Source organism: Neodiprion lecontei, chromosome 6, assembly GCF_021901455.1.
Source record: "Neodiprion lecontei isolate iyNeoLeco1 chromosome 6, iyNeoLeco1.1, whole genome shotgun sequence".
Lineage (NCBI taxonomy): Eukaryota > Metazoa > Arthropoda > Insecta > Hymenoptera > Diprionidae > Neodiprion > Neodiprion lecontei.
Window position 1 is genome coordinate 20,046,345 of NC_060265.1, and position 13,873 is coordinate 20,060,217.

At 43.0% G+C, this 13,873-nt stretch overlaps 2 protein-coding genes across 6 annotated transcripts in view; one reads left to right on the forward strand and one right to left on the reverse strand.

The window, feature by feature from the left end:
* LOC107223243 (multiple coagulation factor deficiency protein 2 homolog) overlaps positions 1–13,873 on the reverse strand; it is a 36,189-nt gene that overhangs the window by 944 nt on the left and 21,372 nt on the right. Inside the window, exons 1-6 of one of the 5 annotated variants that reach the window (XM_046743499.1) lie at positions 4,576–4,746; positions 3,206–3,332; positions 651–805; positions 496–582; positions 186–331; positions 21–68 (exon numbers count right to left, since the gene is read on the reverse strand). In XM_046743499.1, the coding sequence (XP_046599455.1) occupies positions 21–68; positions 186–331; positions 496–582; positions 651–805 (436 nt within the window). In that variant the 5' untranslated portion in view covers positions 3,206–3,332; positions 4,576–4,746. Of the gene's footprint in view, positions 1–20; positions 69–185; positions 332–495; positions 583–650; positions 806–3,205; positions 3,333–3,414; positions 3,555–4,315; positions 4,547–4,575; positions 4,747–13,873 lie in introns of those variants that run through there. The other 4 variants (XM_046743501.1, XM_046743498.1, XM_046743502.1 and 1 more) reach the window with 4 other exon arrangements.
* LOC107223244 (homeobox protein unc-42) overlaps positions 628–13,873 on the forward strand; it is a 37,878-nt gene continuing 24,632 nt past the window's right edge. Inside the window, exon 1 of the mRNA XM_015662864.2 lies at positions 628–632. The gene's annotated coding sequence lies outside the window, so the exon portion shown is untranslated. The remainder of the gene's footprint in view (positions 633–13,873) is intronic.

A 13,873-nucleotide genomic window follows, 5' to 3' on the forward strand; every position in this document is an offset into this window, starting at 1 on the left:
AGAGAATTTCTGTTACTGACAATAGAGCAAATTAATCGCTGTGCTGTTTGTCTTCTTTCCGCCACATCCTGAAGATATTATAGACGCTTAAATTGATCAGCTCTTAACCGATTCGAGTAACAAATACGAAAGTTTGCGTAGTTTTTTATGAAGTAGAACATGAATGCCGTATCGAAACCAATTACCAATAATCCTAGGCAGTTCTTCTAGATTTTCCCGAGCTGTTTCATATTCAGTCCTTTCGTCTTCTTCGTGTTGGTGCAAAGTATGCAGAATTGCATTAAGGATTTCCAAACCGTCAAGTTTGGTGTTATTGTCAATATCGTGGAAGCTGTAAATTACCAAGATCGTTAAAAAGATTTAGACCGGAAGAAGACTAAGACGTTTTTCAATCAACAGAATATCACTGATCACTGAAAATTGTACGCAACACTTAACATATCGTTACTACTCATTGTCAAAATATTTCGTCGTGAGACAGATTACGATACATACTTGAAATAATAGAACTCCAATTCCTGATCAGACATTTTCGAGAGATCCAATTGATCCGCTAAGGCACCCAAGTCTTCTTTCAAATGGCTGTAAGAAAGACGGAACATTAGTTTAGTAAATAATCGTGAGTACAGACGGTAAGAAATTGCGGGTACCTGGCGTCGTGTAAAAGTTCGGCGTCCTGGGTCAGTTTTAAACCATCCTTTTGCGGGGCGTAATGATGATGCGAAATCCCGCTCTTGGGATGATGTGGTCCACGAAATCCGACGGAAAATTCAACGAAGAGTCCCGCCAGTACCAGGAGCAGCATCTAGTTTCGGGGGTATAATCATTTTTCAATACACGAGTGCGTGGCAAGTCTGATAAAGGAAATGTTGCACAAGAATACGAATCAATCCGACAATAATTGGGCTCTGATCCGATTGTTTTTTTCGTCACCGGTGAAGACGCTGATGAACGCTATTCTGACCAAGCAAAAAGTAGCTCCGATCGAAAAGTCAGAATGAGGCCCCTTGGGAGTAGTGATATGTACATAAAATCTGATGGCGGCCAATTTCCTTCACAAATGATAAAAAAAAGTTAATTTATCATTGGAAAACGAGTAAAATCGTGATCAATACGGACTGTATAGATTCTTTGAAACAAGTTCATAAAAATTTACGTATATCATGTTTCGTTAATCAGACTTCTATTCCGTGTACAGCACTTAGTTGTTTGACTTTTTTTCACAACTGCATGTAGCCTGAATTCTTATCTGAAAAAAAATTGAGATTGTAATTTACAAATGAAACAATATATCTGTACCTAGGTGTATAAAATTTGAAGAACCATGTTTGCGGTAAAATAAATCAGTATCTTTACGGAAAGAAATGAATTTTTTCAAAAATGTATATCGGTACATAAACTTGATCGAGAGAATGACAAAAATCGTCGACACTTGGAGAAAGCTACTGGCTGGATGGAACAATAGTACCTGCTGTGATTTATTCACTGACGATCCGAGCGAGGTACTACGTACATACATAGGTATAATACACGGGTCTAGGAAATACGCATGTCAGGCAGAGAAAACGAGGGTTGTAGGGACAGGGTGGAGTGAACAGAACGCTGCACCGTACACTCTTGGTGACAGATGCGTGGTGCGGTGCAGGGTAATTATTATACGATTACCCACAAGGCCATTGATTTAGATTGAACTCGGGGGGTCCGAGAGGCGCGCTCAGCCCCGGGAGCACTGTCACCCTGTGGAAATATGTTTCAAGATACGAAATAAAGGGGGGGGGGGGGGGGCAGGGGGGGCAAACAACCCCCGGTACAAACCAAGACCTATTTCCGGCCTCCGTCAAAGTTCAATCCTGTGTTTTCAACTCACTATCTCGCATTTTCATCACCCCATATCAGCTCGGGCATTTGCACTGGGGTTGGATTATCATCGGCAATCAAAGTATACATATTCCTGTATCAATACCTGTTTGTACACTCACGTGCTTGCCTTTCTTGGTACGTATGTGTGTGTGTGTGTGTGTCCCTCTGTCCCTCTGACCCTTCGCTGCCCAATCAAAGTTTTATATCCGTAGCAGAGTGTTCTTATACGTACCTACTTCTATGGATTATTCTTGTAGTTTCAAAGGAAATGAAACCGTTTGAAGAATAATAGATACATATACGTCAATAGGTTGCACTTGTAATGAGTCAACTCCTGAAGTAGCTGTACAGCCTGTGTACGCCATGATCGTGCATATTTTATTCTGAAACGATCTATTTCGAGATCTATTTTCTGTTCAAATTTTCAGAGCTGGAAACGGTGAATCCCTTTTTTCTTTTCGTTCACGCAACGATCTCTACAAGGTACATTTTTTCATCGTACTCGATGAGGGTATAATTCAACTTCAGAAATGGCAGTGTCAGTAAATCGATTACAATAGTTGCCACCGAAATAATTCACTGAGAAGAAGAACGAGCTATGAATAAAAACAAAAAAAAACATTCACACGTGGTAGAAGTGAAACCTTCAGAAACTAAACTGTGAGGGAATGAGGAGAATGCAGTATCAGGAGTGGAATAATTATTCGTTTCATCGATAGTAGTTTCATTTCGTTTCATCGAGTTTCAAAAAAAAAAAGAAGATGAAGAAAAGCGATTATTACACGCAGTTCCGAGTGAAAAAGTTACGAATCAGTCTATCTACCTATTCGTCGTTAAGGTTGAACTATAGGCTGATCGCGACAATGATTGTAAAGGAAACGTGCCTGTTACAGGCGCCTTATTCAATTGATTAATTCAGCGAGTTTGATCGATGAAATATACACGAGTATAAATTCGTCGAGGTTACACTCTGCGTGCATTCCACCAGCTCTAACGGGCTATACAAATCCACTTGAAATATCGCTTGCACGTCTCTCGTAGGTACGATGCATTAGGTGTGTGCATAGCGCATTGTTTGCGCGTCGCGGAACGGAGTGTAGGTGGCAAAAGACGCGGAGCTACACGAGCTCGGGGTAGTTAGGAATCAATTTTATCGGCTTAAGAGGGGCGGATGCATATGCTGGGGGGCCTGAGGGGCTTAGAGCGCAAGTGGACTCCGAGTGGACCCCGAGTGGACCCCCGGAGGGTCTCACCCTAGTCGTGCAACTCCTCCCTCCGGGTGTCGAAATCTATAAATAATTTATATCATTTGGTCCATTCATCGGTCGAGCCCATATGTACGAACCTGTGTCGCCTTACGCGAATCGCTCGCCTCCCGGGGTTCGCGGTGAACGGAACCTGCTGCCGTTCGAATTCGCGGGTTTCCTGTTTCGGGCGTCCACGTGCTCGGAGTCGAACAGTTTGCGAGGAATCTACGAGTAGATTTCACCGATTGTGAGAAGTATTTCGTTTCTTAGGTTTGTTGGAATTGAAAGAAAATTTGGTACAACTTACTGCTCGGTGCAATTGAGCTTGTAGATAGAGTATTTTCTGGTTATTCTGACGTTAAATATTCCTTGACGTCAATTTACCGTCGCACCAATGTCAAATCATTGCAATAGTTGTACAAAAATATAGTACAAGTGAGGAAAAGAATTTTTTTTTTAAACAGTATTAATACGTATGTACATACCGTATAGATTTTCTGGTTACGGATATAAAACTTTGTTTTTTTTTTGGTTATAGCAGAAAATTGAAACCTTTAAAATGGACGTAGGTTGGCCAAAAATCGAGGCAGTAGTACATTGAGTAGCTGTGGATCACGCATTAGTCTCCGAAAATGCAAAAACACAAACTACCAGAATTTTAAAATTCAAATTGCTTCAAAATCGTTTGAAATCTACTAAATTCGTTCAGCACCCTCTACGCCAGCTCATTTTGTTGAAATGAGTACTTCCTATAAAGTCATCGAAACAGATTTTCTCTTTTCTCGATAATCAATTCAACATAGCCATTTCTTGATTAAAATCAATATCGCTGCACTGTTGCAAAATTAAATATTCAACGATGCAAACGTCGTGAAAAAAGATGTTTCAGTGAATGATGCAAAAAATAAAAGTCATCCGAATAAAATGAGTAATCGTAGGATGAAATCGAACGAATAAACTAGATTTCAAACAATTTCAACCGAATCGAAACGAAGCATCGTTATCCAAGCATTTGTTTTTAACACCAGTATTTTCAATTTCTCTATTATTACAGAGATCTTCGAAGCTTTATACGAACGTGAAAAATAATAATAAATTTTATAAATACAACTAATTAATAAAAAGTATCGTTTTTCGGCCAACCAACATCCTCGTTGACTCTGCAGCAATCACAAGTAAAAATTTCTCTGTATACAGCGACAACTCACGGGGCGTTATTTTTTAATGCAAGCGCCATATCGGAACCCGAGGCAAGTGCATACGTCGTTTGAAATTCAAAACCGTGGCTGCATTGTCGGTGAATTTTTAATTCGATTCACTTGATCGAGGCCCGTGACTATCCGGGCATCGGATCTCACCCGGGACCCTTCGACGACCCGAAGGGACTCGGACCGAGGAACTGCAGGTTATGTCGCAAGCTGCACGGGAGCTTTTAAGCACCCCTGCATGCAAGCGGGGATGAACTTACCTCCGCTATTTCCACGGCCGAATCCGCGCCTCGATCAACCGGGAATAACCGGAATAGGTTTTATCGGATCTACGCCAGACAAATAAACAAACTGCAGAACGATCTGGAGGCGAATTTACCGTATTTTCTCTGTTTTGTTCCGCGCTTTCGCGACGACGGGACGAGAGATTATCGACGTTTCAACGGAGTCTGCGTATTCCGGACGTGCGCCCTCTCCGTCGACCCGACGTACCTCTTCGGGTCTTCGTCTTCCTCCTCGTCCGCGAAACGCGATGAAAGATCACCGAGAAATCGGATGGAAGTCATTTAAAAAAAAAAAAAACGGCCCGATTCCTCCTGAATATCATCGATCGGAAATCGGCCATCGGCTTTACAGAATTAATTTCCATATGAGAAACATGCTCATTTCTAAGAGTCAACGTAGTCGACGTGTTTACAGTAAGACAAAGGAACAGAAATCTGTACAATTTCCATCCAGTCTTTATCTACTATTTTTTTTTATACTTTCCGCCGATCAACGTGTTTGACGACTGCGGTAACTTCTTATAACTTGACTCTTGTATACGCAATTACCTATCTTTTAAGCGATTTTGAGCCAACTGCGGCAAGGCATAGATCGAAGAATTAGCATCTGAATTGAAAAAAATTTATACACCGAGAAATGCATGTTCAAATGTAGGAGAATTAATAATGAAGATGACCGTCTTGTATTATTTTATCGGTGAAATCTCACTCGCGGTGTCATATGCGAATAAATTAATTACAATAAAAGGCTTTGTGCATCGTACATCCCGTCTTGTACTCTTCGTACCTATCATAATTTATTCTCACCAACATGATTTTTTCTTTCAGCGGTTTGTACACCAAATAATAAATACACCAGCGATATGCGACCGAAAAACTGGAGAACTGGTTATTCAATGAGTATTGCTATGGTACACGTCACGAGTCTCAATATCATTCTCGAGGACGGCGGTATTGAATCGAAATGAGATGGAAAAAGGAAAAACAGACCGGACTGTACGTGTAAGTATATGGAAACCTTTTTTTTTTATACCATTTTTGGAAATCGTTCTCCGATATTCACTTAGATCTTTCCTGCAGTCCCGTTTGCTATTTTTTGCTGTGTAAATGTGTGGATATAACACAATCATAGTTGAATAGCTACGATTGGCTGTGGAAAAATTCAAAGTCACGGACTCGCCGCGCCTTCGCGCGATATCCCCCGGGAATTTTCGTGACGGAATACTAATTCCAGGCTCCAAATTGCGTGAAAATAAGCGATAAGGTTCTACACGGCACGACTTGGACTTTACAAATATAGATACGTATCATTTCATTGACCGTCACTTTCCATAAAACGACGTCTTCGATTCTGGTTGCAGGTCAAGGTATGAGTAGCTATTAATTATTTGTCGAGAAATCTGTTTATTTTTTTTTTTTATTACAGAATCCTCGTGTTTCGTCTTACATACCTAATTGATATGTTTAAATATTGTCTGTACACAAAATGGGGGATCGTACGTATCGGCGACATTTACCGAAGGTATAAACAGCCTCCTTTTTTCTTTCTCAAGTCTGCATAATACTCAATTACCTCGAGTATGTACATAATTTGCAAAAAAACAGGAATGTGAAAAAAGGTCAGTGGAATGATGAAATAAAATTTCGAGTATTATAATTATTTGCAGATGATAATCTCGCGTTAATCCATTCGCTTCTTTCTACTCTGTAGTTTACAATCTTGATTTTCGTTTTTTACGATTCGAAGCGAGATATACTGCATATTAAACATGCCTAATTGTTAAGTATATGAAACGGGGGTAAAATTTTCTGACAAATCGATTTCCGCTATTTATTTTGAACATCTCAGAATCGTCGAAAAAGCGTTTCTTTACTAAAACAAAGGCATTTAGAGTCTATATTTTCATTTTATTTAAGCGAATGGCTTAATTGAACAACCGCTCGCGATCTGCGGAAGGAAGATCCTTTCGCCTGGATGTAACTTTGCACATGGACAGCTCGAGGCGCGACGTATGAATATATGCAAAGGCGACATCGACCTCGAGGGTACCGTAATGATCGTCCGCGAATCGGCGTTCGATATTTTTCTTTCCATTTTTCGGTGTTTTTTTTTTTTTTTTTTTACCGAAAATTCGACGATTCGAGGATGATCCTCCGGTAGGCGGGTCTCAACTTTTGAGCAGTCACAGCGGATGGGTCTCGCGTTGCCATGCCAACGACCGTAGCCTAAAGCTATGCTTTTATTGATTCCAAGCCGCAAACAATGTACAGGAGAGGATGTTTCTCTCGGTTCTGCGAATCTATCTCGATGGAGGATTATTAATAACGTAACTGAAAACACCGTGTCATGTATACGTTTTGTTATCTTCATCTCTTTCTTCGATATACCCGCGTAGCTCCGATACCTCTTATATTCCCTTTCGCGCTTCGCGTGTATCGTTCCGCCCGATACACGCGCAAGAAAATTTTATTCGCTGAGTAGGGTAAAGAAAAAAAAACCAAAATACTACTTGAGGTTACTTCGTACGGCCTTCTGATTAAAAAAAAAAAAAAAAAAAGAAAATAAAGAATAAAGTAAAACGAGAGAGAAGCTAGAGCAAATCTCTCAAGGTATAACGTAATGTATCCTTAAATGATTATGCTCCGAACTTTGTTACTTACGAAAATTATTATTTGGAATGAGAAAATCGGCCTCCCGAATACCAAAAAATCTCACTAAATAATTTCCGTTCACACAGCGGTAGCAATTATTAGCAATTTTCGCGCGAGCGTAAAGTTTTTCGATCTCGAAATGAAAGGAAAGGAGAAAAACATGATATTTGAATTTGCGAAGGGGTGCAGCGGTGTTTAATAGAATGGTAAGGGAGGAGAAGCAGTAGGTCGTATCGTTGCTTGAAAATGTATGGGAGAAAATTTGAATTTTCAGATACTCGCGGGTGGTCCAAAGTACATTAAAATCTCAACATGTGGTCCTCGTGTTCCTCCCGCGATCTCGATTGCGAGCCAACGAGCAGAAAACGCGATCAGCACCGCAAGTTCGCGTCATTGATTGCATTGTCTTCGGTTCAGGTTTGAAAAAAAAAAAATTTCGTCTCTTTTTTCCCTCTCGTCTGGGTAAATTGGCCTCTTCCGGTTAACTGATGCGCCCAAAATTGAGGCCGTGGAGCGTGATTCGGGAATTTACTTCCCGGGCGCGACGCGTACGAACGAACGAAGGCTTACCTTAATTGACAATGAAAATTACCACCTTGCACCTACGCACATAACGTTTGATTCGCACGCATCACGTGCCGAAACCTCGTTAAACGTTTCGCGCGAACAATATATCGCCTATCGGTTGTAACCGTGTAATTTGCGCGATGAATAACGCGCGAAGAATCGTACGGATAATTAATGCGGAAGTTTAAGAGACGTTTTCTTGGCCGCTGCCGTGCAGTTTGACGCATGAAAATTGCCCAAAGCTATGCGCCGGGCGTAACGCGCTTGTAACGTCATCCGATCGACTCGTATTGAAACTGCCCGTCAAATAATATATTCATAGCTTCCACATGGTTAAACATGCCGCCTCCTACGCCACCCCCTCGCAACCGCATCGCATCCGAGTTATCGGTGTATAACGATTCGCAAATACCACCGCCATGTTGCCAATTGCATTTATCCTCTACGCTCGAGCGGAGTGCGGATTTTTGCATTTTTAAACCGTCGCCGTGAAACCGATCGGTTTGAGTATCCGATGTTACAATACGATCGTATGAATTATTTATGGTTGCTCAAGTAAGGAAGAAAAATCGTAAAAATTTTATGCCGCGAATTGCGTCAATTTACGAGCAACTCGTCAATTTTGTCACCTGTGAAGCGAGATGCACGTTTATGTGTTCGCGGTGAACCGAATTTTACGTAATATTCGTTGACCGGAAAATATGAAACGGTGATATTTTCTTGAGGAGAGTACAATATTTTTCTCGCTAAAAATATGATATGCGTAGCTCATATCGCCAAAATGAACGCGCAGCCGTTCAAAAGTAAATGGCTAAAGTGAATTTTAATTTCACATTAATAGCCACTTACAGCATATGTGTGTACATACCAACAAGCTTCACACACAAGTCTAAAATGTGTCTCTGCGACGAATCTCAAATGTAAAGGTGATATTTTCTATAAAATTTATTACATTTAACAGTGATCCGATTTCTCCGAATGATTTTTTTATCGAAGCTAATAATTATTGACTCGTAACAATCTAACGTTGCACGTGTAATTGCATTAAAAGACCTTTTACTTTTCCTCACTGCGAGTAATAATTTCTAACAGGACTTTTTCATTCTTCGATTGTTTTCAAACTCGTTTAACTTCTTCAAGTCTTTCGCCGCTGCTTCCGTGTCTTCTCGTTTTACTAATCTTGTTCCGAGGTTTGATTTCTGCAAATTCACGCAGCTTGGGATCGGACTCAGATTCCTTGGAGCGATACATTTTGAAATTACCGACACGCCTTGTTTCGGTGCACGGATAAAGACACTTTCGCACGCCGAAACATTCAAGATTCGAAATTTACAGAGGCGCGGACCGGTTTTAGAAATGTGAGTAAAGATGAAAAAGGTAAAATCTGTTCGAGCTGATATCATCCGATATTCGGTACAACCACACCCCAATGTTTCCGTAGGTAATAACCTCGCAGGACTTCGGAGGACGAGTGTATCCTCGATCATCCCCGAGTGTCCGTCCATGTGCGGAAGTTATCTGTAAATTCGCGATGCCCTCGGAGCGACCAAAATTCACTTAGCGAAAAAATCCTTAAAAGCTTGTCCGCCTGGTAAATCGTAGCCGGGAAGCTACCCTGAGCGTAGTTTTTTTTTTTTTTTTTTTCTCCTTTAATACGTCTAAGAGAGTGAGTAGAAAGTGGTTAAAAAAATTCCCGCTTAATCGCTCGGCCGGCAATGACTAAGTGCAAAATTATTTTTAAAATATTTTCTTAACCCTGTTAACCGGGAAGCTGACCCTGACTTAACTCCAAAAAGAATTCGAAATTCCCTTCCGCGTGTGGTTTTTTGACACGCCGCAAGCTTTTTTCTCCCCTTTGCTTGGTCGCGCAGGGTAGGAAAGAAAAAAAGCACGCACACACACACACGCACGTTCACAGTTTTCACACTTTCCCTCGCCTGCCTTGGTTGCGAGAATTTTTTTATCCTTACAAATGGATATTCCCGCGAGATAATCACTTCACGGGTTTTCATTCAAGAAACGCGAGAACAAAGGAATCGGAAAAAAGTAAACGGCCAACCCTCATCTTTTTGCTAACTTTAATTTTGAAGCTCTCCAAGGTAATTATCAAAATGTTGCAGTGAATAATTAATTTATTATCAGTGATACTGTCTTCTGGACGAGATGTCGCGTCTACCGCGAGGTGTGTGTGTGTGTGTGCGCGGATGTAGACGTACATATTTATTTATACGTACATACATACCCAGAAGTATATAAGCTGCAGGAGGACCGGCGAGCGGCGAACAAGACTTGCGATGGAGTTTCCAATTTGCCGCGGGGTGCCGTCGGGCGACGTTTAACAACTTTTTAATGGAAGCCCGGAGACCGTCGTCAGCCCCGGCAACCGACGTCGAAACGCAAGGTCTAACGGGTGTCTCTTTCGGTCAATATTTTCGCACTCTCATCCCCGGAGAATCGCATCGGCGACCGACGAACGATAAGTAACGTCGACCTAAGATTTCCAAATTTCCGGGGAAACTCACCTACCTAAGAGATCGACGAGTTTTCCCGTACGCGAAGAAGAGTTTCAGGATTAACCGAGGTCAAAGAATTTGCCACTTTTATCCGGCAAACAATTTTCTTCCATGTATGTTTACAGGGGTAAACGTATATAGGGTAACGTTCTTCCGGTGTGCATTTTCCCTTTACTTCCCCTATTCGGTTTCGTTAACGCTCCTCGCGCTCCTCCGTCCCTTTTCACCGAGTTCCACGAGGATGAGCGTGGGAGGTTGGTGAGGTGGGGCCGGTGGCGCCGACGGCGGAAGCGTCACGTACTACTCTGAAACAAAAACGTAGCGACGCCAAATCCGATTACCCGCGAGAGCGCCGGGACGCGGATGGTGTACTGGGCGAACCGAGGAGCAAGGGATTCGGCGGACGAGCAGGTCGACACGAGGAGAAAGAGAGGAGCCTCCGCCGGCGTGAGGAAAAGCAAAGGAAAATGGGGGTGGAGAAAAAGGAGGACGCCGAGCCAACGAAAGCCGGGAGAAAGCGGAATCGAGAGAGGGAGGAGGACGGATGCCTGCCGGAGGCGGCGGACGAGGGTGTCTTCGGGGTCGTGCGGAGGAGGCGAAGGACGAGAATGACGAGGAGGACGAGGGTGAGGCTCGGGGGGGGAGGTGTAACAAAAATCGATCACTTCGTTCGACGTGCAGGATGCGTGAAGCCAACGAGACACACACGTACGCCGCCTCCACCTTCGCCTCCTCCCTCCCTCCCTCCTCCCCCTTCGACAAGCACAGCATCTTTGTCCTCCCCCGGATCCTGCAGCGTTCGCTAATCCATCAGCATCGAAGAGCCTCGCTCCGCGTCGCGTCGGCCTCGCTCCGTCATCTCCACTTATATACACCGCTCCTAGGATCTAAGATTACACGCCGAGAAGATCGAGACCGTTTTAATTGCCCCCTGAGTTAGCGACCCTTATATTATACCCTCTCGCCTCGACGAGATATCAAGCTTTTACCTCCTGCGGCACAAATATCCTTCACGCTCGGACGTCGAGATGCCGGGACGACATTTTATCACTTCGAGATTTTCGGCGGTCTCTTGATCTTTGCGGTGATAATCGTATGATACACCTGAGACGAGACACAAAGAAGCGAGTCGCGTACTCTGGACTGCTTTATGCTCTCAGAGGATATCGCTAACAAAATTTTTTTGGGCTTGCGTTTCGGTGGCCTAGAGTTTCGTTGAATTTTTTGCAAGCCTGTCGGAAACGGAGTTGAAAAAAGTTTTCTGATATCAATAATTACGAATCTCCGGGAACAAACTTTTTCGTAAATAATTTGTAAATCGGGATATTAAAAAAAAAAAAAAAAAAATGCGATATTGCCAAAAAACTTATATATTTATTTTTTCAAAAGCTCTGAATGTTTCCTTAGACTAGTCAAACTTTCAACATAACGCCATAAAAAAATCTGTTACGTCGTTTAGCGATACATTTCCAAGTTCAATAGTTCAATTTATTAATTAGGAGCAGATTTTGACTGAGGAAATTGCGCCAAATTCCGGAAAAATATTTACAAAACAAAACAATGAAAATAAAAAATAGGTTCGATTTAAAATTTAAAGGCCAATCGATTTGAAATTAAATAATTAGTTTAATTTCGGAAGTTCATATAATTTATTTACCGATGTACACAGACAACTCGAAGACCTAGGTACGCATGAAAAGAAAATATTAAAATATTTCCCCGTTTGTTTCTAAACCAAGACACGTCGAATAAAAGTAAGAAATTATTCGAGTCTGATATCGTCTTAGAAGTTCAAGTACGCTACAGTTCCGAAAATGTAGAACCTTCTTTTCTCGAACTGGTTTGGAATAGAAAATCATTTACCGAGCCTCGCGAATTCGCAACTTTCGTGTCGAAAGGGTGCAACAAATCGTCCTTCATCCGAGCAGTTTTATTATTTTCCTCCCAGTGGTTCCCAGCGTAAAAAAGTGGGCGGTCTGTCTGGGCGGTGTTGGATTGTGACCGAAATTGGCCTATTCGAACCGGGCACAATATTTTGACACTGCCTGATTAGGGACGCGTGCTTGTCTAAATTGTCCGCACGTGTCCAGCGTCGGTCGGGCCTTGACGGCGACGAACTCTCGCCTCGGCCTCTGAATTATTACACAAGCGTGAATTCGCTCGTCGGCTTGACTTATCAGCCCGACGTTCGAATTGGAGAAACGAAAAAACGACGCGTCAAAACGGGAAGAGAAGAAAATTTGCCACCCTCATCACTGGACAGCTATCGGAATAATTCCCTTATCTTTTCACCCCGTGACCTTGATCTCCTTCTAGCCGTCCTGGCACTTTTAAAACCCACAATTTATGCACTCCTCCAGAGCGACCCCATAAACGTGGATCAAAGCTACCCGACGTGCGTTACAACATCCGCGGAACGGATTCGTCCGTGTGTAAGTTTCGGGTGTATTATACGGATTCGGGCAGGGAATCGAAACGACGTACAGGGAGGATCCCGATGACGACGATGAGGGACGATGCAGGGCTCTGGGAGGAAACGAGGCAGGAGGACAGGCGAACAACCGGACCCGAAGGGGGAGAACCAGATCGGCGAGGCGTGGTCGAAATCTGTCACACTTGCCGCGAACAAACTAGACCGGGGATTTCGCCGCACAATATAGCCCGGAAATTATAGAGGCCGGGCCGGAATCGCGGACGCGCATATGGACCGGTGAAAAATCTTACTGCGATTCCATCCGCACCTGTTTATCCTAAAACTCCACTCGCGAAGTCGCAATTTTCATCGATCAGTTACATCTTGCATTGGAAACGAAGTCGTCGATCGTCGAAGAGGAACGTTGAGCGGCTCTCTTTTCACGCAGGCGAAAGAATCTGTAACTTTTCAACAGCTTAAACTCGCCTCTCGAAAGATAATTGCGGAGGTGCAATCGTGGCGAAAAGTTTGATTCCACCAAACCGAGATAATAAGGAGGGGTAAAATTGAGTTTGAGTAACTACCGGCTTCGCCGCACGGGGAGAACGGCTAATCGATTGATTTGCATTTGTCAATCTGACCTCCGGAGGGACTGCGGCCTAAGTGCACGTATAGGATACAAGGAGTGCATATGGCCGATCAAGAATACGCCGGTATCTTCGATCTAATCACAATCTCATCGCTATTCGTTCGGGTGAGCGCGAGCGCTTGTAGATATGACGAACCCTTCTCCCCGGTTAGATCAAACGCGCACCCTGCTTCGGGATACGCAAAATAGCGGTTTGGCGTTACGATATGGAAATCTCTGCGTCAAATTCCCGAGAATGGGACTGACGCCTGCATATGTTACGCCCCCTGGGCTCTGCAGACTTTGACAATGTCTGAATGTGTAATGATTCGGGTCTGCGTTTGTGCAATTAGAGTAACGAGAACCCCTCGGGTCGTTCAAGTTGCGTAATTGGAAATTAATTTTCCGTCCTTCTTTACTTTAGTTATACAATTAATGAGGTGGATTTTTTTTTACCACACTCACGATCAGTGGAGATGCGAAAACGAATGCAGATATCAA